The sequence below is a fragment of the Physeter macrocephalus genome, chromosome 7 (assembly GCF_002837175.3).
Source record: "Physeter macrocephalus isolate SW-GA chromosome 7, ASM283717v5, whole genome shotgun sequence".
Taxonomy (NCBI): domain Eukaryota; kingdom Metazoa; phylum Chordata; class Mammalia; order Artiodactyla; family Physeteridae; genus Physeter; species Physeter macrocephalus.
The window spans coordinates 8,878,086-8,901,872 of NC_041220.1; the positions used below are offsets into that span (position 1 = coordinate 8,878,086).

General features: G+C 45.1%; 1 protein-coding gene across 2 annotated transcripts in view; it reads left to right on the forward strand.

Annotated features, from left to right (window-relative positions):
* Positions 1 to 1,966: 1,966 nt before the first annotated feature.
* The window catches only part of PKD2 (polycystin 2, transient receptor potential cation channel), a 51,604-nt gene continuing 29,783 nt past the window's right edge, over positions 1,967 to 23,787 (forward strand). Inside the window, exons 1-4 of one of the 2 annotated variants that reach the window (XM_024126563.1) lie at positions 1,967 to 2,733; positions 10,397 to 10,510; positions 20,209 to 20,342; positions 21,520 to 21,770. In XM_024126563.1, the coding sequence (XP_023982331.1) occupies positions 2,133 to 2,733; positions 10,397 to 10,510; positions 20,209 to 20,342; positions 21,520 to 21,770 (1,100 nt within the window). In that variant the 5' untranslated portion in view covers positions 1,967 to 2,132. The remainder of the gene's footprint in view (positions 2,734 to 10,396; positions 10,511 to 20,208; positions 20,343 to 21,519; positions 21,771 to 23,787) is intronic. The other variant, XM_028491587.2, reaches the window with a different exon arrangement.

The following is a 23,787-nucleotide window of genomic DNA, read 5'->3' on the forward strand; positions in this document are numbered from 1 at the left end:
GCTTGCCTCTGGCCAGGTGTCTGCTGGGAATCCTTGGAAGATGCAATCTGGCAGTGCTCTGTTGGGGGCACCGGCATCTGTACAGGCTCCTCAGACGACAGGCATCACAGCCCTTACCCAGGACAGTTATTTCCAGTTTATTTGTCTGTCTGCTCTTGAAGGCAGGGGCTGTGTCATACTGTGCTCTACATGCCAGCTCCTAATTCAGTGTGCAGGAAATGTCTTCGGAAGGAGACTTGATGGACTGCATCAGCCCTGCCCTTAAGAAGCTCACAGTTAAGTGAAGGACACAGATCCCTGAACAGATAAACTACAGGATTAGGTGATAGGTGGCGTGATTACCTAAATACGAGCAGCATGCTAATGAGGGCACAGGGAAACAGCAAAGGGTGCTGCACAGGTGGGAAACCATGCTGGAAAAGCAGACTGGGAGCTGTAATGGGCTGAACTGTGTCCCCCTCAGAGATTCACATGTTGAAGTCTAACCCTAACCCCTCCAATCAGAGTACCTCAGAATGTGACTGTATTTGGAGACTGGGTCTTTTAAAAGGTAATTAAGTTAAAATGCCATCATCAGAGTGGGCCCTAATCCAATCTGACTGGTGTCCTCAGAAGAAGGAGAAATTGAGGCATAGACACATACAGAAGGACGACCACGTGAAGACACAGGGAGAAGACGGCCACCTACAAGCCAAGGAGGGAGACCTCAGAAGAAACCAACCCTGCCAACACCTTGACCTTAGACTTCCAGCCTCTAGAACTGTGAGAAAATAAACGTCTGTCGTTTGAGACACCCAGTCTGTGGTACTTTGTTACGACAGCCCTAGCAAAAAAAATGTAGGAGCAGATTATGAAAATTTACCAAGCCAAACTACAGAAATTAAATTTTACCCTTTAAGCTGTCCGAAGCCTCCACGGTGTCTAAGCATCAATGTGACATAAGCAGGTTTGGTTCCGAACACAATTTGGAAACAGCGGGTACCCAGAAGTGAAGAAGGATGGTGGAGTTGACAGATCCACTGTTCCAATGCAGAATAAAACAAGCCGTAAGGGCCCTGGACTAAATCATTGACAAGGGGAGTGAATAACAGAGGTCCTAATCAGAGAGACCTTTGTGGGGCAAAAGTAACACAACTTGGGGGAAATGAGGTGCTGGAGGCGAAGAGCAGACGGATGAGGTTATCATGAAGAAGTGTACTTTGGGGACGGAGCATGCCTCAGATCTCACCTGGGGATACAGGAGGTGAAGCAGGCTTAAAAGAAGAAGGGAAAAGATAACAAACTTCCCTCGGGCTGGGCGAAGTTTGAGACAACTGCAGAGCGTCGAGCTGGACGTGCTCCGCAGAGCGAGCGGGAATAAAGCTCAGGACCTGGAGCCTGAGGCGGGATTCCCTGACTCACAGACGGGGAGGGGGTGGGAAGGGGGCGCTCGAGCTCTGCGGAGCATCAGCGATCCAAGAGCCCCGCGGCCGAATCCTCGGGGTCCCCGCAACGCGTGGACAGAGGAGCCAACCAGAGAGTCAGGAAACCCTCCAAAAAGCAGCAGGATTGGGGCGGGGGGTGAGCGCGCCAAAGGCCAAGGAAGTCAGCGCTAGGACTCTGTGAGGAGTTTGCTGGTAGTTTTCAAACGGAGGAAGGATGTTTGCCCCTGCTGCAGACCGGCTCGGGCTGGATCTCGCTTGTTCACGCCGTCGCATAAAGGGGTTTCCCTCTCTCCCTGCACCGCGGTCAACCGAGGCAAAAGTGGCTGGCGGCTAGCAGGGACCCAAGCACCCTCTCAGGGTGGCGCAGGCAGTGCCAGCTCCGGAAGCCCTTCCACCCGAACGGAATGGGGGCGCCCGGGCTCCGGCTGCGCTCGGGACACGGGCCCAGGCGCCGCTCGCCCGGCGCGCCGGCCGCGGGGGCGGCTGCCTCGCGCCTCCCCCTGCAGCGCGCCGCGGCGGCCGCTGGGCGAGGCGAGGCGAGGCGGGGGGAGGCGGGCCGAGGGGGCGGGCGAGGGACGCGGGACTCTGGGGAGCTCGGGGGCGGAGAGCAGGAGGCGGCGGGCCCCGGGAAGAAAGGAACATGGCTCCTGCGGCGGACAGCGCCGAGCGCGGCACGGGGCGACGGCGCGCCGGGCGCCAGTGACCGCGATGGTGAACTCGAGCCGCGTGCAGCCGCAGCAGCCCGGGGACGCGAAGCGGACGCCGGCGCCCCGAGCGGCGGGCCCGGGCCGGCTGATGGCGGGCGGGCGGGCCGCGGGCGCCGGCCTCGCCGGCCCGGGCGGCCTCCGCGAGCAGAGGGGCCTGGAGATCGAGATGGAGCGCATCCGGCAGGCGGCCGCGCGGGACCCCCCGGCCGGAGCCTCGGCCTCCCCATCTCCTCCGCTCTCGTCGTGCTCGCGGCAGGCGTGGAGCCGCGACAACCCGGGCTTCGAGGCCGAGGAGGAGGAGGAGGAAGAGGAGGTGGAGGGAGAAGAAGGGGGAATGGTGGTGGAGATGGACGTAGAGTGGCGCCCGGGCAGCCGGAGGTCGGTCGCCTCCTCGGCCGTGAGCTCTGTGGGCGCCCGGGGCCGGGGGCTGGGGGGCTACCACGGCGCGGGCCCTCCGAACGGGAGGCGGCGCCAGCGAGAGGACCAGGGCCCGCCGAGCCCCAGCCCGGCCGGCGGCGGGGACCCGCTTCATCGCCACCTCCCCCTGGACGGGCAGCTGCCCCGAGTGGCCTGGGCCGAGAGGCTGGTTCGCGGGCTGCGAGGTAAGAGCGCGACCCTCGGCAACTGATGCACAAACCAGAAGTGCGGGCGCCGCCGGAGCCATCGCCCGCAGAGGGCAGCTCTCCGGGGCTCCCGCTCGCGTTCCCTTTGCGTCCCCGCCTCCCTAGGAAGCGTCTTCCGCACCTTTGCTAATTCCGTTCTATTTCCGGTACCCAGCACGGAATTCCACCGCGCCCTTGTTGGTGCAAATTTATTGGCTACCTCCTTCTTCTAAAAGATGTGTCAGCTTATGTTTACCTTTGGAAATAAGTGAAAGCCGTATTAGAGCGAAGGGGTACATCTGGAGATTTTTTTTTTTTTCCTTGTAGGGAAAAAAAATATTCTAAGGCAACTAATGGTGGTTGCAACTGCATATTTGCGAATTTCACTAAATGAAAACGAAACTTCTGTGCTAGTACCCATGGTCTTTCACTGTCCTGGATGCCCTATTGCCCCTTATCCCTTTCCGGAATGGGTACGCAGTACAGTGTCCTAGTTGTGGAAGGAGTGTCATTGGATAGTCATTGATGTTGTTTTGGCGGTGTCTGGTTGTTTGGGGGAGAGGGAGCTGTTAAGAACACCACGAATAGAATAAAATGTCTAGGAAAACAGTTATTCGACCATTTCTAAGTCTAGGTATTTTTCTAAAACGGTTGCAAAGTAAATGCTAATGTTGTTTAAAAAACTTGAAAGTATGTTTTTAAATAACTAAGTTAATGTTCTTTGAAATTCCAACGAGACAGTGAGGTCATCAGATACCAGCTGTGTGGAAATGTGTCAGAGTTCGGTGCACCCAGCTCTCCAAAAGGCAGGAAAGGAATTTTCAAAATTGCCAGTGCCTATTAAGAGGACACAAATTTTCCAAGAGCAAATGGGATCCTGTTTTTGCAAAGTTTTGTCAGAGGCGTCTTTGGAAAAGAGTTGCATTGGCTCTTGCTATCCAAGTGACTTTAACCTCTACTTTTAAGAGTTTTCTATTCTCAGTTCTTTTGAAAATTTCCCTTCCCTTCTCTTCCTGTCAGTTTTGAAAATCTTGCACAAAAAGCTCTCCAGGTGTTTTTACAGCAACGTGATTAACACCCAGTCAGGCCTATACCCGAACCCCAGTTCTACCACATATTGGCTACATGACCTCGAGCAAATTGCCTGACCTCTCTGATCCCCAGTTTTTGATTTTTTTTTTAAAGAGATAATCATAATACTTAGGTCTTGACTTGGGAGGATTAAATGAGATGAAAGGTAAAACGTGTAGCAAGTCTCTGCCATGTTGTGAGTGCTTCATAAATAGAAATTAAATCATAGATTCTAAAAGTGTACCTTTTGGTACTCTTACACAGTGATGATGCTAGTTAATTTGATTCAGAGCATGGAGGCGACCGAAAGATCCTTTTTGAATAACCTGTGTGAGTAGATTAGCAAAAAACTCTCATACTTTTTTAAGGTGGTTAAATTGTTTTTTTTTGTGTGTGTGGTATGCGGGCTTCCCTCTACTGCGGCCTCTCCCGTTGCGGGGCACAGGCTCCGGACGCGCAGGCCCAGCCGCTCCGCGGCATGTGGGATCCTCCCAGACCGGGGCGCGAACCCGGTTCCCCTGCATCGGCAGGCGGACGCGCAACCACTGCGCCACCAGGGAAGCCCCAGGTTAAATTGTTTTAATTGTGCTTTTTAAAGTATTCACTGAAATGAGAGGAGTTTCTTTTAAGTTAATAAATAATGGAAAGTTATGATCCTGTTAATTCAGCTTAAGTATTTGATAACACTTAATGTTCTTTGAATAAACTCAATAATGGAATATAATGAAATGAAATATATGAGTGTATGTATAAGTTTATCTCTTTTAAAGAAAAGTTTCAGAAAATTTACAGTGACTAAGGTAACAGTAAAACTTCTACTCAAACCTTATCGATGGTCTAATTAGTAGGAGAATAGAATCATGAAAATCTTTTTTACAGAAAAATTTCGAATAAATTGTATCTTATTTCTTTTATGAAGAAATATAATTGATATTCTTGTCACTGATTAAGTGACATTTGTTAAATAATTAGTGACTATACTAGGTGCTACCAAAAAAAGAAAAAAAACAAAACAAAACCTAAAATAGCACATCACCATTTTCCTATGGACAGAAACCCAGAAAAGTGAAATGAATAACCATGAATGAGTTGTGCTTTTTTTTTTTTTTCTTCCCCTCTTGGGATACTGATGACAAAAATCTTATATACATTGTATAAGTAGTACCCAGGGTCAGAAGAGAGAGTGACTTGGAATTTCTGAAGGTAGGAGCAATTACTCAAATATGGAGTGGTCAGGAGCTTCCTTGGAGGTCTCCAACCTTTGTGACTCTGTGTAACCCACTCAGACTTCCTGGCCTCTGTTCCTCGTTTATAAAATGGGAGAGTTGAACCTACTCTTCAAGGCCCCTTCTAGCCTCAGCGTGCCCTGTGTTGTGGTTAAATGACATGAATCTGAGCTGGACAGCAAATGGTCATTTCTCTCCTTGGACACGAAATAGATCTATCCTCTTAGCAGGAGTAAGATAGCAATGAAGAAATGTTTGAGGCCTGATTATGGGAAGCATTGTGTCTGAGAAATTAAGGAATTAAGAATTTACCCCTAAATATTAGGAAGCAGTTGACAAATTTTGAACAGGAGCAGAGCACGTTGAAAGGGAAAATGAGTCAAGCAGTGTGCTGGGCAGGAGAGCTTGCAGAAGGGGACAGGGAAGCAGGAGGCAGCCCGCGAAGGGGTGATGAAGGCCTGCACCCAAAGCAGCAAAGGATGGCTGGAAGATTGAAAGACTGCTCCAAACTAAGAGGTGTCCCCAACCCGACGATCTTGTTTACATTTTTCTTAGCAAACGCTTATTAATTCAGAGATAAAATTTGAGACTCTACATGAGTTATCATATCTTCTGAATTTCCAAAGTTGAATGTGTTTTATGGATGTATCCGTTTACTAAAGTCACTTTCTGTTTGTTGTTTCAGACATATATGCTTGGTTGGTTTTTTGTTTGTTTCCCTGGAGAAAGCATCAAGAACTAGCTATATTGGTCAGGGTGGGCTAAGCTGCTGTAACAAATAGATACCTCCTCTTCCATTCACTATATTGTATCATCACTGTCCATATCCAGAGCTTTTTTATCATCCCAAATAGAAGGTCTGCCCATTAAACAATAACTCGCAGTTCCCCTCCTCTTCCCCGCACCCCCTGCCTCTCTTCCGCTTTCTGACTATGAATTTTCCTATACTGGGTACCTCATCTTAGTGGGATCACTCAGTATTTGTCCTTTCATATCTGGCAGCTTATTTCACTTCGTGTAACGTTTTCGAGGTTTATCCGTGTTGTAGCATGTATCTGAACTTCATTCATTTTTGATGACTGCATAGTATTCCCTTGTATGTATATACCACATTTTGTTTATCCGTTCATCCGTTGATGAACACTGGGGTTGTTTCTACCTTTTGGCTATTATGACTTTCCCTTTATTTTTAATCCAACCCTCCGTAATTGCTTCCTTTTCCCTTTTTATTTGCACTATAATTGTGAACAAATGAGATTTTGTATCTTCATTGCATGGGGATTTTTTCTGAGGGAGGGTTGCTACTCTGTGGGGTGTGATAAGGCTATGCTAGTAACCGAAGTTGTGCAGTCAACAAACATTTATTGAGCATCTCCCTTGTGGTAGGTACTAGGGATACATACAGAGATGAATAATACAAGATCCAAACTCCCAAGGAGTTTAGAGTTCAGTAGGGGGGTGAGAAGTGTAAGTAAATCATTGCCGCGCCAGGTCCCAGTTGTGGGAGGGACCCAAAGAAGAGGGGACCACCTCTACCTGGGGAGGTTAGAAGAAGTGAATCTAGAGTTATGTTTTGAAGGATTCAGGGGGCAACTGGAGGAGGGAAAAATAGAGAAGTAAGACCAAGCAGGCTTGTAGCTCATTGGTTCTTTTTCCTGTAGGCAGAGTCAGTGAGGGCTTCAAGCAGGAGGCTGCTATGATATCCTGCCAATCTGAAGATGCTTCTAGCAAGAATGTAGAGAATGGGGTGAGGTGCATAGCGCCAAATGCTGGGAGAATAGGTCAGGATAAAGTGACAAAGGTGATAAAGTGTCAGTTGCCCTGACAATCCTCAGTGATCGTGAGCTGGGATGGAAGAACGCTAGCTGAAAGAGAGAAACCATCAAGATTGTGGACCAACTCCATGTGAGGGTTATGAAAGGGCCTATTCTAGGATGAAACCCATGCTTCTGGGTTGGTACCATTAACCCACACAGGGCAAATAGGTTTCTAGAGAAAGGAAAAAAAGAGAAATCTCAGTTTGGGGCATGTGAGTGTGAGTTATCTGTGGAATATGCAGGTAGATCTGGCCATTAGCTGTGGCACATACCTGTCTGCATCTCAGGAGGGGGCTGCCTAAGAAATTTGAGATTCAAGCGTCAGTATCATAAGGTAGCAACTGACTATTCTGTAGAAAACGGACCAATAGTAAAAAGTCACTTCCCTTTCTGACGGTGTCCCTGCAATTCAAATCACTATGAAGAAGGATTGTATTTATCTTGCTAAGCAAGGCCCACATGTGTCTAAGCACAAAAACAGGATTCTTTTATGATGTGAGTGCAATGAGAATTTGGTCAGGCTATTCACAATGACTTCAAAGTCCATATGGATTCGGGTCTCCACGCCATTCTCAAATCTGGACCAGCTAGGCGTCAGAAGTAGGACATTTCAGATTTGGACCTGTTTCTGAAGCCATAAAAGGGCCTCTTCCCGCCACTCTATTGCTGTAACCGTAATATTTCTAATTCCCAGAACAATCCCACAGAGAGATACTCTCACCTCATTTCCCAATGAGGAAGTGGAGGCTCATGGCGTTAGGTAAGGTCTCACAGCTCCTAAGTGGCTGACCCTTCACTTGAACACAGCTTGGATTCCAGACCTCCACGCTGCACCTTGTCACGATCAGTGAGTCCTAGTGGGTTAATGTGTTTCAGATGGGACAGGGTTAATGGGAGGCAAAAGAGCCACACTGAATTGTTTTTACCATGGAACTGAGATATTAACAGGTGAAATGATACAGTCGCTGGAATTAGCTTCAAAATAATTGACGAGTGGGTGAGGGTTTCCATGAATCAAGGTTGGTGTTGAGTTGATAACTGTTGAAGCTGGGTGAGGGATACACGGGAGTTCGTTATATCGTTCTCTCTTTGTGATTTTTTTTTTTTTATATATTGCAAAGTAAAAAGGGTTTGGAAGCATTTGGATAAAAGAGTTGCAAAATGGCATTTTTTCCAAAGTCACTTATTTACGTTGGAGACCTTTTTGGTGTTTTGGATTACCCATCTCAGAGTTCTCCCATATGCATATTAATAAGTAACACTTATCGTTGAGGTGATGTGCTCTGACTCTGGGCTCTGGCATTGACTAAGCACCTTCTTACACAGGAAGGAAATTGCATATTGTCCCGTGTCCCCTCCTATCGTGTTCTGCTAACCTATGGAGGCACGTTACCTACTGAACGTGAGTGCCTGGAGGTCCTCCCTCCGCAGCTGGGATGGTGGCCGGGAAAGACAACAGTTGTTTTTGAAGAATGCTCCCATTCTGGACCTGAACGCTACCCTTCACCATTCTTATTCTATCATCCCTGATGGTAACTACACGTGGGAAGTAGTGGGCTACAGGACAGCTGTTTCTTCCATTTGTGGATGCAGCATTTCTTACCCTTCAGGATGTGAAGGGATCCCTGTATCCTAAGACTGACCCTACTCCACACACACCCAGTGGGGAAACTGGATGACATTTGTCAAGCAATAAGTATTTGAGGAGGTAGCTAGAGAAATTTAGAAAAGAGTAAATGCATGGAAATATACTCACATAAAATATAAATAAAAGGGCTGGTTTCTTTTCATTTGAAATGTTTCATTCAAGGGCTAGAATTAAATTGCCATAGACCATTGCAAATTTAGCCTGAAGAAAATTCGATAGGAGTTTGGTGTTTTCTGTTTATAGGTCAAGCAAAACCATTTGCAAATATTAAGAACCATGATTTTTCCTTATTGCATAATTGTTTATAAACCATGGGAAAGAGTGAAATCACTGACCCAGTGAGACGAGGCAGCAGTCTCTCCCGGATGGTCAAGGGACTAGCAGTTTCCACTTATGTGTATATTTTAGGCCTGGCCTCCAAAAGAGATACGCCCAGAGAAATGGTGTGGTTTTGTCCAGGGCTACTGAGCCTAATATTTGGCTGCCTCTGTGTTATTCTGAGCTGTAATTTTCCATGTCATCTGAAGTTCGTAATAATTCTTTACGATGATGGAGTTTCAGCGAGCAGACCTTCTGCTTGGTGCATTTCTTCAGAGAGTAATCCCCTGACAGCCACCAGGTGTGGGTAGAAGCAAACCTGGTCATAAGTGCTGCTCCCCTTCCGGCGCGGTGAAACCTAGGACGCGTAACCCAGTGTCTTTGAGGGCAGATGCTGGTTTTTCCTAAAATAAATTTGAGAGAAAAGAAGAAAAGGAAATGAAATACCCCAATTTAGGAGTAGAACTAATGTATGTTTGTAAGACTTAAAAAGTACATAAACACTAGCAATGAAGTCATTTCTTCCAAGTGCAAGACCATATACCATTTTCCCCTTGTTCTCTGTGTGGCTGGATTGTGGCATCAGTGGCTCTGTGCGTTTCTGTGATGGAAGGGGTTAAAGTCTGTGGGATAGAAGTGTGAGGCCATTTGCCATTAACAGCTGACCTAATCTAACAGAAAGAATTGAGAGGTTTGTCTTTTTTGGAAAACACGAAGGCTCTTCCAAGTAACCAGCAGTGTGACTTGACCACACTGCTCACTGGCGGGGGTTTGGACGGCCACCCTGTCTGTCTGCTGGCTGCGTCCACAACTGTGGGATCTCTCTCCAGGCAGCTCACCACGGCTTAGGTCATCTTCGCTCAGCCGGCCCAACGCTTTTTCCATCTGCTAAAATATGGAGCACGGTTGCTCCTTTTTTACCCTTTCTCCAAAGAGAGAGAGAAGGCGGATGAGTTTGTCGCTTTTCATTTAAAAATCATACGTTCATTGGCATTTTTTAAAACCGTTCGGCTAAGCATGTTTAGTGTAATCGGTCAGCACTGAATTTCTTAAAAGGCAAAAATGGGTACAGAGCAGAGATTTTACACCAGTGTGTTAGAAGCTTGATAGATGTTTCCATAAGGAAATGGTGCTCCAACCAGGACCTCTTTTCATCAGGGGTGACCTAAAAAGTATCGTTTGCAGTGTCACATCATGTACTAACGCGGATAATTAGCTTAGTTAACACGGTAATTCCTCCCGCATATACGAAGGACTGTTGTGCGTGCATAATTATTAAACCTAAATTTCCTCTTCTCTTTCTGAATTTTTACTAAGATATTTTCTAATGAGGTTGGGAGTTTATAGACAATGATCAGATCATTGCCTTGTGTTTTGCACATCTGGGGGGAATGGTAGAGGCTGATGTATTCCTAAATGAAAGGTACTCCTGCTAAAACCATTTCTCGGTTGCCTTTAGAGCATGCTAAAAAAAAATCCGGGCGAATCTCCCTTAAAGGTATACTGTTTTTTATGTGTTTTTCCTTTTGCCATTCATGAGATTTGTTTAAAATAAAATGACATCTTTTATTACTATTTTAAAGGTCTCTGGGGAACAAGACTCATGGCGGAAAGCAGCACGGACCGAGAGAAATACCTTAAAAGTGTTTTACGGGAACTGGCCACATATCTCCTTTTTCTCATAGTTTTGTGCATCTGTAAGTAGAACATTTTCTTCCACTAGAGGAAATGTGTTGAAAGTATTTGACCTGTCAAAATCCTGATTAAGAGGAATTGTAGATGCACCAGTAACGGTTAATTCAGAAGTTCTCTTCTCTGTTATCAATTCCGATTTACAATGTGGTAAAGCTCTCCTCTCTCATCCGGTAAACATTGATCAGAATTCGGCATTATTTGATTGGCCACTTTGCTGTCAGTTGTGACCGTTTTCACTACGAGATGCACAGGGCGACCTGCCAGACACCAAGTAACCAAGTAAAAGGATTTTTGTATTAGATTCTTAACAATAATTACAGCATCACTATTATTACATCAATTAATGTAAAGTGTACACAGGAATTATTTTCCAAGTTTAACTTTCAGAAAATACAAATAATGCCACCTAATATTGCTTTTATGTCTATTTGTATTTAAAAGTCCCCTTTTTTTGGATTCGGATGTGTTGTGTGGATGCCTTCATTCTAACTAATCATTTCTTCCGAATCTTCAATAATCGTAGAGTTTTACTCTTTAGGAAACTTACCGCAGACTCATCTCTTTCTGTTTTCTTTTTCCTGTCTTCTTTCAATACATTCCCGCATTGTCTGGGAGGGAAGGGATGCCTTAGCCAGAAACAAGTCTTAGAAACCGTTTGCCTCAAAGTCCAGAAGGTCCCGGGCAATGGACTTATCCTCTGAATCAAAGGATATTATTGGTTGATGGAGTTCTGTCGTGTCCTCTCTAAAACCCTTTATGAGAACAGACAGGAAGCAGATTTATGACCACCAGGACCTCTTAGCATATTCCTCAGGGAAAGGAGTTTGTTCGGACAGTGTACACGTAGAAATGCTTAAAAACCAACACCAACCTTGGAAAGAGTTCCCTTCTTTGTACATGGAGAGAGTCATGATTTAATCAATACTTTAATAATGCCATTCTTATTACATGAAAACTGACCACCTTGAATTTAATTGACTAAGTGCTAAAAGCTTCCTTTAAAAATGTTCTTCGTTTACTAGATTTATAAGAAGATGTGTAAGTTGAACATAAAAGATTAAGGAAACGTTTAAACTTTTGATATTTGTAATGGCAAGAAATTGAATATTGATGTATTTAATATCCCCATACTGGTTTTTACTAATACTAGTCAGCTCTTAATGAGCCTCAAACAGGGCATGACTTCTTCTCACATTTTCTGAGAATTTGACTATCCAAGTGGGAACTTGGATAATGAGACGCCCGCACAGCACAACGAAGAGTGGCCCCCGCTCGCCACAACTAGAGAAAGCCCGCGCGCAGCAACGAAGACCCAACGCGGCCAAAAGTAAAAGTAAATAATTTTTCTTAAAAAAGCGTATTTTCCATCTTATCAGTGTTGGTTCTAGTCCCTGTGGCCTTAAAATCAGTCTGCTTAACCAAGAGGACAGGAATACCGTGGAAACTAAGTAATCCCACTTTCCCTGCAATTTAGAATTTATTCCTACTTAAAACCTAAGGTTGCTATGAATTTATCTTTAAAGTACTTACTTATATATGGGTTACTGCTATAAATAGTAATGGTATTTCTTTGTGTGAGTTAGATGCTGAAGTTAAAGAAAGGAATAAATCGTATTATAGTAGATCTTTGTGAAAGACAAAGGAAAGTCTTCGGTGAATCTATGATAAAAATATAGTTGCCACTTCTTTTTTTTCTGCTCTCTCTACTCATTCTATAAAATTGCTCAGATCTTCTATGCCTACACATAATAATAGAAATCACACACAAAAAGTTCAGTCAACTTCATAGAAATGTAATATTTCTATGTGTCAAAGAAACAGACAAAATTAAAAGGCAGGAAACAATTGTAAAGCATACTTACAAGAAATACGACAAAAAATTAATATTTTAACACATTTGGAACCCACAAATCACTGAGAAAAACACTAAGACTTCAGGAAATATTTTACAGAATAGAAAGTATAACACATTTCACAGAGTAGAAAATACAGTCGATTAGTGTGGGAAAGTCTTTAACCTTAAACTCACTAGTATCCAAAGAAGTTATGAAAATGGAGAAAGCAACAACATAATCATAATGCAGCATGGTATGTCCTAGGACAGGAAGAGCTCTTTTAAGAAGAAACCTATGAATCTCCATTTCTTTATCTCCGGAAGGAGACGTTGCCTTGTATTCTAAAAAGAGAAATGAGTAGTATCAAATCCACACTTTGTACACCTTAAACTGACACCATGTTGTATGTCAATCATATGTCAATAAAAAAGAAATTAATATTTTATTTTACCTGTAAAAATCTTGCAAGGATGATAGCATAGAGATAGTTTTCTTAATTTGCAAGGGAATCCATGCAGGTTAATTGTTGATAACCAGGTCAGTGAAGTCAAAGGCAGTGGGTTAATCACACTGGGGGAGCGAATTCCTTTTCTGGTGACAAACATTCATCTCCCCACAGAGCTTCCCACACAGACATGTGCAGTCTTAAGTTCACAGGCTACAGTCCGTGGGAAGTAACTGCTAAAGACCAACTATGGCTGGAAAGCTCTCTGTCCTTTTCAGTACTGGACAAAAAACTACAATAACAAGAAATGTATATTCATATATAAATACTACTTTAAGCATGGCCTTTACTCCACGTGCTTTCTCTTTATTTCTTCGTGGTAACTTCTCTGTAAATATTACATGCTCTTCTCTCTTGTTTTTTAAAAAAATGACGCTACTTGATACAGGCAGAGGCATTCACAAAAGCACTTGTGTCGACAACCTCTGTCCCTCAAAGATTCCCATCACAACCTGTTACTTACCTTTGAATTTTAACCAAAACTGCATTACAATGTTTGGGAGTGTTAATAACTTTAATTCACCTTTCTGGTTTATTCTGCAGCCTCACTCAGCCTCCTGAAAGGCCCTCACCCAGGTCACCAGGGACATCTTAATTGGCCAAATTTTATGGGCTCCTTTTAGCCTTTCTCTCTCCTTTGGTCCCAAATGAGGCATTTGGCATTCTACAGACTTCCCTCTTTGGCTCTGTGACTCCCTCTCTTCCCGTATTCCTCCTTTCCTCTATTCACTTTCTTCATTTTTTTCTTTCTGAAATGTGTTTAGACAGAGGATTCTCTGTGACTGGGTGTTCGGCTTTCTCTTCAAGGGATCCTTCCTGCAGCCTCAGCTGGTCCTGTACGCTGGCGCTGCCAGGTTCCTCTGGACCTCTCACGGACCACAGATCTTGTGCCAGCTTTTACTGGACCTCTCCACCAGTGCATCTCAGGGGCTTCCTTCACGTTCCTCAGCCTGGACTCATCCTGTCCATCCAAACATGCTTTGCTCACGTTCTCTACCTGGGTCACTATTAACATCACCCCCATGAATGCCTCTCCCCAAACCTGGGCATCATCCTAGATGCTTTCTCTCACTCTTCTCGTGGGGTCATTCCACGTACTTCTTCTTCTGTAGTGCCTCTCAGATCTGTCTTCTTTCGTAGATTGCTGTTGTCCCTCTTTTTAACCTTTATTGTCTCTCTCCTGGATTGTTCATTTATTGATGCAATGGACTGTTTAGTAATTTAATGAAGAACATATATAGCCCTGGCCTTAGCTGTGGTAAGTGATGAGAAAGAAGACAGCTGGGGAAGAGGATTCCCCGACAGAGAAGGCCTCTCTGAGGCCTGAAGCAAGAGTGGGAGCCAGTCAGTTGAAGAGGGGACTGTGTGAGTGAATGTTCTGGGGCAGGAAAGAGCTCAGAACATTCCAGAAGCTGAGTGAAGATAGTGATTGGAGGGAGTGCTATCAGATAAGGTCAGGGGTCAGACCCTACAGGTCCGGTAGGCTTTGGTAGGGGGAAGCCAGTGTATTAAGTAGGGGGTGGTAAGGTTTATTTAAATTTTAAGATGACTGCTCTGGGTGCCATTGGAGCACAGACTGGATGGGACCCAATGTCTGGACTTTAGGACTCCCAGGCACTGGCTCCGGACTGCTGTCTCTGAAACCGGATTAAATCAGGTCACTCTTTTCATCGAACATGCTATCATCACCTCACCTTCGAGATAAAGTTTGAAGTCTTTACATGATAGACTAGAGTCTTTCACTGTATGATCTTTGCTTACTTCTTCCGACCTGTGAATATCTGGTACTTCAACCGCATCAAACTACCTACGAGACTCAAAAAGGCCTTGGACTATGCTGTCCCTTTCCTGTCAGTCTGTCTCGTTCCTCCTCATCCTTCAAGGTCAGCTCAAGAGCCAGATCTACGGAGAGGCCTTTACCAACCAGCCCCCTCCCATAGTGTGTGCCCCTCACGCTGGATCGTCCGACGCGTTCACGCGCTCGTCTCCCTCAGTGCAGGGGCAGGGGAGGGGGGCAGCGAGGGTTGCTGGTAGGCACGTCTCAGAGGCGGCACATAGATGTTCTCCCCAAATGTCGGCGACTCGGCCCATTTTCACTTTCTCTCGTGTTCACTTGTACTTCTTTTCGTTCACAAACAGAACTTTGCCTAATATGACAACCGAAACAATGCAAGCCTCAACTTTCTTTGCTTTCTGAAGAGCACTGTGCCTTGATATAGCACCTTTTAGTTCGTAGAATCCCTTCAGATATCTGTTCCTCTTTTATCTCCACCGTGTCCCCGTGAGGATACCGTGCAACACAGAGCTCGCAGAGCAGTCAGGGTTCCTGTTCAACGTGATGGCGTCACCCTGTGACAGATGACCTAGAATACTGGGACCAAGGCACCTTGGTCCTACTGTCTTTACATCTGGTATATTTCTATTTGTGCTGCAGTTTTGATTTCCTCTTTGGCTGGCCCAAGAGTTACTAACAGAAAAAAAAAATTTAATTTCTAAATGGTTCAGTTTTATCTATCTTTGTTCATCCTTTTAAAATAATTTTCTGCATTTGTGGTTGAAAAACTATGGTTAGTTTCGGGGCCCTTTTTGGGAGGGGGTTGTTTGTTTTGGAGGTTTTTGTTTGTTTTGTTTTTTTGGCTTTAAACAGCAAAAATTTCTTCTCTCACAGTTCTGGAGGATAGAAGTCTGAAATCAAGGTGCCTGCAGGGCCGTGCTCCCTCTGAGATGGGTAGGGCGTCCTTCCTTGCCTCTTCCTCACTTGTGGTAGTTTACCTGCAATCTTTGGTATCCTTGGCCTGTAGCGGTATCATTCCAATCCTGCATCTTCACTGGGCGTTCTCCCTGTGTCCCTCTTTCTTCACATGGCCATCTCCTTATAAGGACACCTGCCTGGTTGATTTTTAATTTTAGGGATTTACTGGTGTTGTCTTTGCGGCCCAGAATATGATTAATGTTCTTACATCTTCCATGGATATTTGAAAAAGAATGTGGGTGATCTCTTTTGATACAGTATAAAGTTTGATATATATATAATACATTAAGTCGTATATTCTATTATAAAACCCCTACTATCCCGAGGTCATTTTTATCTTCTTTCTCTGTCAAAGATTGAGAGGTATAAATTTGTTTCTAACTGCTATTGTGGTTTTGGTAATTCTCCTTCTGTTACTAGAAGACGTTGCTCTATATATCTTGATATTGTTATTCAATACATAAAAGTTCATTATAGTTATATCATTGTGTAAAGTATCATTTATCAATAAAAGATAATCTTTTTCTTTAACTCAGTACTCACCTTATAATCTCCTTTGTCAGATTATTGCAGTACCACTTAACACCTTTTGTATATCTAATATGTATCTTCTCATTCCTTTATTTTTAACTTCATTTTGAATGGGTCTCATAAAAATTCTAAAGGTACATTTTTAAATTTTTTAACCAATATTTAAGACTTTGTCATCTAGTAAGTTTAAGCTCTGTACATTTCATGCTTTTGTCAAATTTCTGCCATCTTATTTTTTCCTCTCTTTTACACTTTCTTGTTATTTTTCATCTCTTTTTCTTTTTGTTACATTGGAAATTTTTCTTTGTTTTTTTTTTTTTTTTTTTTTTTTTGCGGTATGCGGGCCTCCCTCTGTTGTGGCCTCTCCCGTTGCGGAGCACAGGCTCCGGACGCGCAGGCTCAGCGGCCACGGCTCACGGGCCCAGCCGCTCCGCGGCACGTGGGATCCTCCCGGACCGGGGCGCGAACCCGGTTCCCCTGCATCGGCAGGCGGACGCGCAACCACTGCGCCACCAGGGAAGCCCTTTCTTTGTTTTTTATTCCACTGATCTGGAGTTTATACAGTGCAGTCCCCTTTATATAGTTTTTAGTATTTAAGCCTATATGTTTTCATCCATATTAAGAATAAAATGGTGTCTATAGCCTATTTTTAAATGAGACCATGTTTTAAGACAGCTTTAGTTAGTTTACATGCTGATTAGTTGGTGATGCTGTGATAATGTTTTTTTATTCTGGTTTATTTCATAGAAAATCGAATCTGAGAGTTAAGACAAGGACTAAATAGCCGAAAAAGATGTATGCACATAGGATATATGTGCCTTTTACCTTATATTTTTAAAATATTTTCCTCTCCTTTCTGATCCTCGTTTATGGTTATTTCATGATGTAACTTTTTTCTTTACAATTCAGTTCATTTAAAGAGTGTATGTTACCTTCCAAGTGGGCTTTGCCCATCAGGAACTGGAAGGAGAAAAGATACAACAGTCTTAACATTTCTATTGCATTTAACAGTATGCAAAATCTGTGTTCACATACATTTCTCCCAGTGAACTGCGCAAAAGCCTTAGATGTTATTATTCCCATTTTCTAGATAATGAAACTCAAGCTCAGAAAAATTAAATACTTGTCCAAGATCCCAAGATACTGAGAGCCACAATTATGAACACAGAGGCGTCGGACTTAAGGGTGAAGGAAATCTTAAACTCAAACCCAAATCGTTCTGATTTCAAATCCCGGGGGGTCCTTTAGCTACAGCCTAGCTGGACTCATGATGCCGCTGACCCCTGGCGTGTGTGGAGCCGTCACTTGAAGATATCCCTTGGACCAGCCCGCTGCCGGGCTCGAGGGAGGGACGGAGTTAACGTTAGCTGATTGAAGGTGTTAGAATCATCATCCCCTTCCCCACTAGGTGGCGGTGTTTCTCTGGATGTCCAGCAGGTGGCACTGCATAGCCAAGAGGATGTATCCCTTCCCTTTTCAGTGAAGCTATTAAATTCCATACAGGTCCTGAGAATTTCAAAAGCAATCAGTATTAAAAGTACAGGACAATAAAGGAGATGCATTTTAAAATCAGTGGCTAACATACATACATATTGCATATTTATAAATCAAAAAATTTAAATAATTTGTCATAATTCTTTTTCAACAACCAAAAAAACCCCACAGGTAAAAAAATTTAAGAGTGATCTACGTTAACCAGCCAATCCAAAGAAAATTCTAATTTCAAATTAATTCCAAAAATCAATATAATAATCATTTAGTCGGCTTTGGGGAGCCTTCACGACTCCTCTTTAGCATGGTATCAGCTTTGGATCTGAAGAAGGCCTTTGCAGAACACATCGTACCTTGTCCACCCCTCTGTGGGAGCTGGTAGGCAGTGCTTCCCCTGGGGAACACCATGGGCTCCTCTTCTTGAGGACAGAGGTCACATCTTGCTCATCTCCATGTCCAACACCTTGTCCCATCAATGGATTAAAAGTCCAAACCCTGAACTCCAGTCCAATGCAGTTTGAAGAGGTGCCAGGTCACGTAGCACTGGAAGAGGAGCGTTCTTGTCCTAATTAGTGGGTCATAGGATGGCAGGTGATGGAACCTAACTGTGAGGACTGAAAGAGGGCCCTTCCCCTCGAGATGCAGCACACGAGCCGTGTGGTCGTGTGTGTGTATTGCTTCGCTGACTGGCTGCTCGAGATGGACTCGGCAGACGCACTTGTGTCTGGATCGCTGTTATCCACTCCCCTCTTTTAATCTTAATTCTCTGTGATGCTTGGGAAGGGAAGGGGACTAGGTGAAGAAAAGATGTAATCCCCAAATCACTTAATATGAGGTTTTAAAATGCATTTTATGCTGCCTGAAGATTATTACAGAATCAGCTAAGTATTCATTGCTTGCTGGGTGTGAGAACCGTGGTCAAAAGACCTATAAAACCTCTGTGGTCAAAAGAAGCATAAAAGGACGTATTTCCTTCCTCTTGAAGTGTTTTGTCATCTAATTGTAGGTATCAACGCGTATGATACCGCAATCATCAGAGTTCAGCATAAGACAGCACTCGTTAAAGTGCTGAAATTTTTAATAGATACGTTGTAGCCATCTGGTTAAGGAGGAAGAACCGCCATTTTTGGACATTTAAGTGTCAACCACTGTATTGGATAATTTTGAATTTGTTTTTTTTTAAGAAATGCTCTTCTGCCTCTTCTTTCCCTTATTTATTTATTTATTTTTAAATTTTGGCTGTGCTGGGTCTTTGTTGCGGTGTGTGGGCTCTACTCTGCGGCACGCGGGCTCTCTAGTTGTGGCGCACAGGTTCCGGAGCACGCGGGCTCAGTAGTCGCAGCGTGCGGGCTTCGTTGCCCCGCGGCATGTGGGATCTTAGTTCCCCGGCCGGGGTTCGAACCTGCATCCCCTGCGTTGGAAGGCGGATTCTTAACCACTGGAACCACCAGGGACGTCCCATTTAGTTATTTTTTTTTGTAAGCACCAAAAACTCCCATGAGATAGCTAATTATTCCTTACAGAAGAGGCAACTAAAGCTTAGAAAGTCTGAGCAACTTGTACAGCTCATACAGCAAGTAAGAGGCATGACCCAGACTCAAAGCCTGACCTCCTGTGACCTGCTGAGCCTGTACATGATCTCCCCACCTTTCTCCAGGACCATTCAGAATGGGCTGGTGAGATCAGCTCGTCTTCACGTCAGGGGTATGGCTTGCGTCTTGAGAGTGCCCCGCAAGCGCTGATAGGCGGCGGGGAGGCAGATGCGTCTGTTAGCCAGCATCCCAGAAGGGAAGAGACGGGAGGCTCACAGCGGCAATTATGGGGGTTCAACGAAAGGACCGTTACAGAGGCGTGGCGCAGGGTTATAGGAGCCAACGCGGGGACACGAGGCTCTTGGGGAAGGTTCCCACCTCCGGGCCTGCAGGGACAAGGGCAGGGAATGGCGTGGTGTGAACCCGGTGTGGCTGGGGGAGAAGAGATGCCCGCAGCAGCGGTGGCCGCCGTTAGAGGGTCTCCAGCAGACTGCACCCAGGCAGTGAGGGAGTGGGGGGCGAGAACAAACCCAGCTCTCTCTCTCACCTCGGGCCCCAGATCCCCTGTTTGGCCTCCTGTTGGCTGAATGCCCCGGAACCCGGAAGGCAGGGGCGTCCAGTCGGTCTGCAGGGGTCAGCCTCAGGGTACAGAGCAGGGCAGACGAGAATGGCGAGTTGATGTGGGGACAAAACGAGAGGGGGCTGCGCACGCCGTCGTCGGGAGAGACGGCAGCAGGCGCACAGCCGGAGGATGTGGAGCCCGGCGAGGCGTCTGCCGAGGCTGCTCCGGGAGGTGGTGAGAGGTGGGGGCCAGGGGCGTCTTGGGGGTCCCCAGTGTCAAGGAGGGGGCGCCTGGTCTTCATCCGGTGCTCAGCGGTAAGCCAGTGGAAGCCAATGTTAATTCATTTCTTGTGTAAGCCAGAGAGCTGGGGAGGGATCCTGGAACAGCGATGCCGGGAGGGAGGCGGGAGGGCTATCTGCCCGTCCGCCGGGATCGGGCGAGCGCGTGTGCAGGGTCCCTGGCAGAGTTCATTTGGCTCTTTCTGTCTTCCAGTGACCTACGGGATGATGAGCTCCAGCGTGTACTACTATACCCGGATCATGTCCCAGCTCTTCCTGGACACCCCGGTGTCCAAAACGGAGAAAACTAACTTTAAAACTCTTTCTTCAATGGAAGACTTCTGGAAGGTATTTGCAAATGACCTCTTGTTATTGAAAATTGTTCGTTTGGCTTCATAAATTCAGTTCAGGCCCACGAGGGCAGAATTGGATTGTGTTGTCTTGCTTCGTTTTTTGTTTTTGTCTCTTTGCTGGTGTTGGAATGCACCCCAGAACAGTGTCTGATACGAGGCAGGCACGTTCTTTCAAAGATCTCTAATGTAAAATTCAACCCAGCCCTCCCCAAATTGTCACAAATTCCAACATTAGTGCTAGAGGATAAGCATTGAGGGATACCGTAGGAAAAATATTAAACTGATCTGGAAGATGTGTTCAGAATCTAAGAAAATGGGGAGGGAAATTGGAAAGGAAATGATTCCTTCCTTCTGGGGAAATACTTTCTAAAATTCTTAGTAAACCCTGGGGTCAGAGCTATTGATTTTAAAGATAGAGGAACTGGATCACAAGAACCTAAATATACCAAGTAATGCCTAAAAATACTTGACATCCAAACCCACACTTGTATAATATGAATCTTTTCCACCTCAAGGGGGCAAATCACTCCATCTCTATTGATTGTCTGATAAGGATAAGACACTGAGAAATGGCTGGGTCTGTCTTTCCTATAGGCAAACTAATGAGAGACTTCTCACATATACACAGTTCGGTGATAATGAATGCCATACTCTAAAAATGGGGGGGAGGAGGGGGGTGAGAAGTCAGAGAGTTCCTTCACCCTCTGACAAAATAATCCAGACAATTAAAAGATCCAACAGAGAGCAGACTGGTTTTCAAAACTATCATCTTTTCCTCTCCAATGATTGTGAACCATGATGATGTGGGATGCTGCTTTAATAAGGGAAAGTGGGATTGATCATGGTTATGGATTCACTGCAAACTGCACCCTCTCCCCAGCCTTTAGTCCTAGAGGAAAAATCAAGAGTCGCCATGTATGAAGTGCCCATTCTGTGCCAGGTGTAGCCACCATACAAACGATAGATATTACAGATGCTCGAGGCCTCACAGCTAGCAAGGAAGTGACGGAGCAAGACTGGAGCAAGATCCAGTCTCTCTGACAACAGAACCCACCCTTGTCACTCTACCCTGTTCACAGAGTTGCCAAACTGTTGGTCACACAAACATTCCAGGAAGGAGCAAGGCAGCCTCTGAGCTTAGAGTTTTTCAAAAACGTTGCCTTTGCTTTCAGTTTGCAGAAGGCGCTTTGTTGGATGGGCTCTACTGGAAGATGCAACCCAGCAACAGAACTGAAGGTGACGACCGAAGCTTCATCTACTACGAGAACCTGCTCTTAGGGGTACCACGTCTACGGCAGCTCAGAGTCAGAAATGGATCCTGTTCCATCCCCCTGGACTTGAGGGATGAGATTAAAGAGTGCTATGATGTCTACTCTGTCAGCAGTGAAGACAGGGCTCCATTCGGTCCGAGAAATGGAACCGCGTAAGTGTCTGTGGCTCAGGGCCCTGGGCTGTCACGGACATTCATTCATTCGTTCTCTAACCCCTTCACCAAGGAGAAGATGCCGTCAATGCTTGTATTTAAGGCCGTGGCCAAACTTTGGTTTCTCAAGTTTTCTTTACTTTTTAACCCCCTTTCAGCTTCTGCATACTTATTTTCCAGAAGGCTAAACTGCTGACCATATACCCGCAGGAAAGAAGCTACCTTCTCACCTTCAGAGGTTTCTTTTAAGGTGCCTGGATCCTATTTTTATAAATCCAGTAACGTGGTTCACTAGGTTGTTACTAGGAAGTTTTTTGGTACAGAAATTCTTTTTTATTAGCTCTTAGATATAAATTTGTGTTCACACTACAATTACTTAAAGTGTATCATAAGCTCGTGAGGCAGTTATTCTGTCTGGTTTAAAGCCTGTCCTTCTCAAGTGTGTGTTTTTGATTTTGAGTACGTGTCTGCCTTGGGCGTGTTTGCAGGGATTTTGGGTACTCTTTGTTAACCGTACTTAAAACATCCTGTGTATTAAGGGAGGACAGTCCTTCTTTCTAGAATTATTATAAAAAGTGAGAAGAGTTCTCAGGTTGTCCCAGGGTGGACATCTTGGGGCACGGGCCCCGGGTGAGTCACTGTGGGTAGAATTGTCTTCCAAGTTTCACTAAGCTAATTCTTTCAGTTCATCTAGATCCCTTTCTTGAGAACTGAGACACCAGAATCCAGATGAGTTAATACACAGTGAGGACGAACACCTTTTCCATAACCAGATTCTTTGTCTGTCGTCCAGTTCACACCCTCTTTAGTACCTGGACCCATAAGGAACAAACTTACTAAACATCCGAAGATTTAGAGTAAAGAGGCTGAATCTCAAAAGACATTTTTTCCAGGTTGTGATAACGATTTTGCTCACTGATGCTCCTTTTTCCAGTTCCTGCAAAGCATAAGCTTGCACTTAAACTATGGTACCTTGTCTAATATTTTATCTCATGCCATTGGTAAGAGAGATTCATGCAGCCTCTATTCCATGCTAGATGCTGTCTAAGAAGTGAATTCATGCATTATCTCATCTACTTTTCACAGAACAACTCTGAAATAGGTATCAGCTCCATTTTATAGATGAAAAAACATCACCGCTAGTAAATGGAACCAGCCTGACTCCAAAACCCATGTTTCTTTTGTGACGCCGCGTTGCTTCTTCCATATTAATTACGTTGCTGGAGTGGCTGCTTGCCGCTCTCAGCTCCCCAGCAGAATTCAAGCTTCTTGAGGGCAGCGACTCTGTTTTGTTCACTGCTGTATTTCCAAAGCTTTGAACAGTGCCTGGAACATCCAAGACGCTTATAAGTGATTTTCACTGCAGGGTGGGCTACTGAAGGGTTCCTTCTTGTGTGTATTGAAACCATCCCTGGTCCTGCCAGAGGCTGAGTTACTCCCATTTCTCCTTCCGTTCAACTCCAAACTTCTTGAAAGAATAGTTTTCACTTGCCGCCTCCTTTTCCTTACCAGTGATTCACCCCTTAAAGCTTAAGCCCTTGCTTTTGACATCTCTCTTGGAAGCTCCCCGTGGGTTTGTTCAGTTTGCTGATTCACTGATCGATTTCCTGCCTTCATCCATCAGCCCCTCTGCAGGATTCGGCCGTGTTGCAGGCTTGTTCTTTTGGCTTTGGTGAGTCACACTGAAATTGGATTCTCTTAATTCTGCAACCCCCTTCTTATCTCTTATTGCCAGGTTCTACATTCAGGCCTCTATGTTTTCTTTCTTTATGCTCTTTCCCTTGACATTCAGGTGGCTCCCACTGTCATCTCTATTTGATGAGTCATCGTGTCTTCAACAGATACACTGTGCGTTATCATGTGCCAGGCATGTTCCCAGTGAGGTCTCCCCTTTCTGGAAATGCTCTTGGTGCTGGTTGGAGTGACAAAGCAGCAGTAAACAAAACAGAAGTAAATCCCCTGTCCTGGCAGAGCTTACATTCTAGTGATAGAAGATGAGTGTGTATGCTACCCGTAT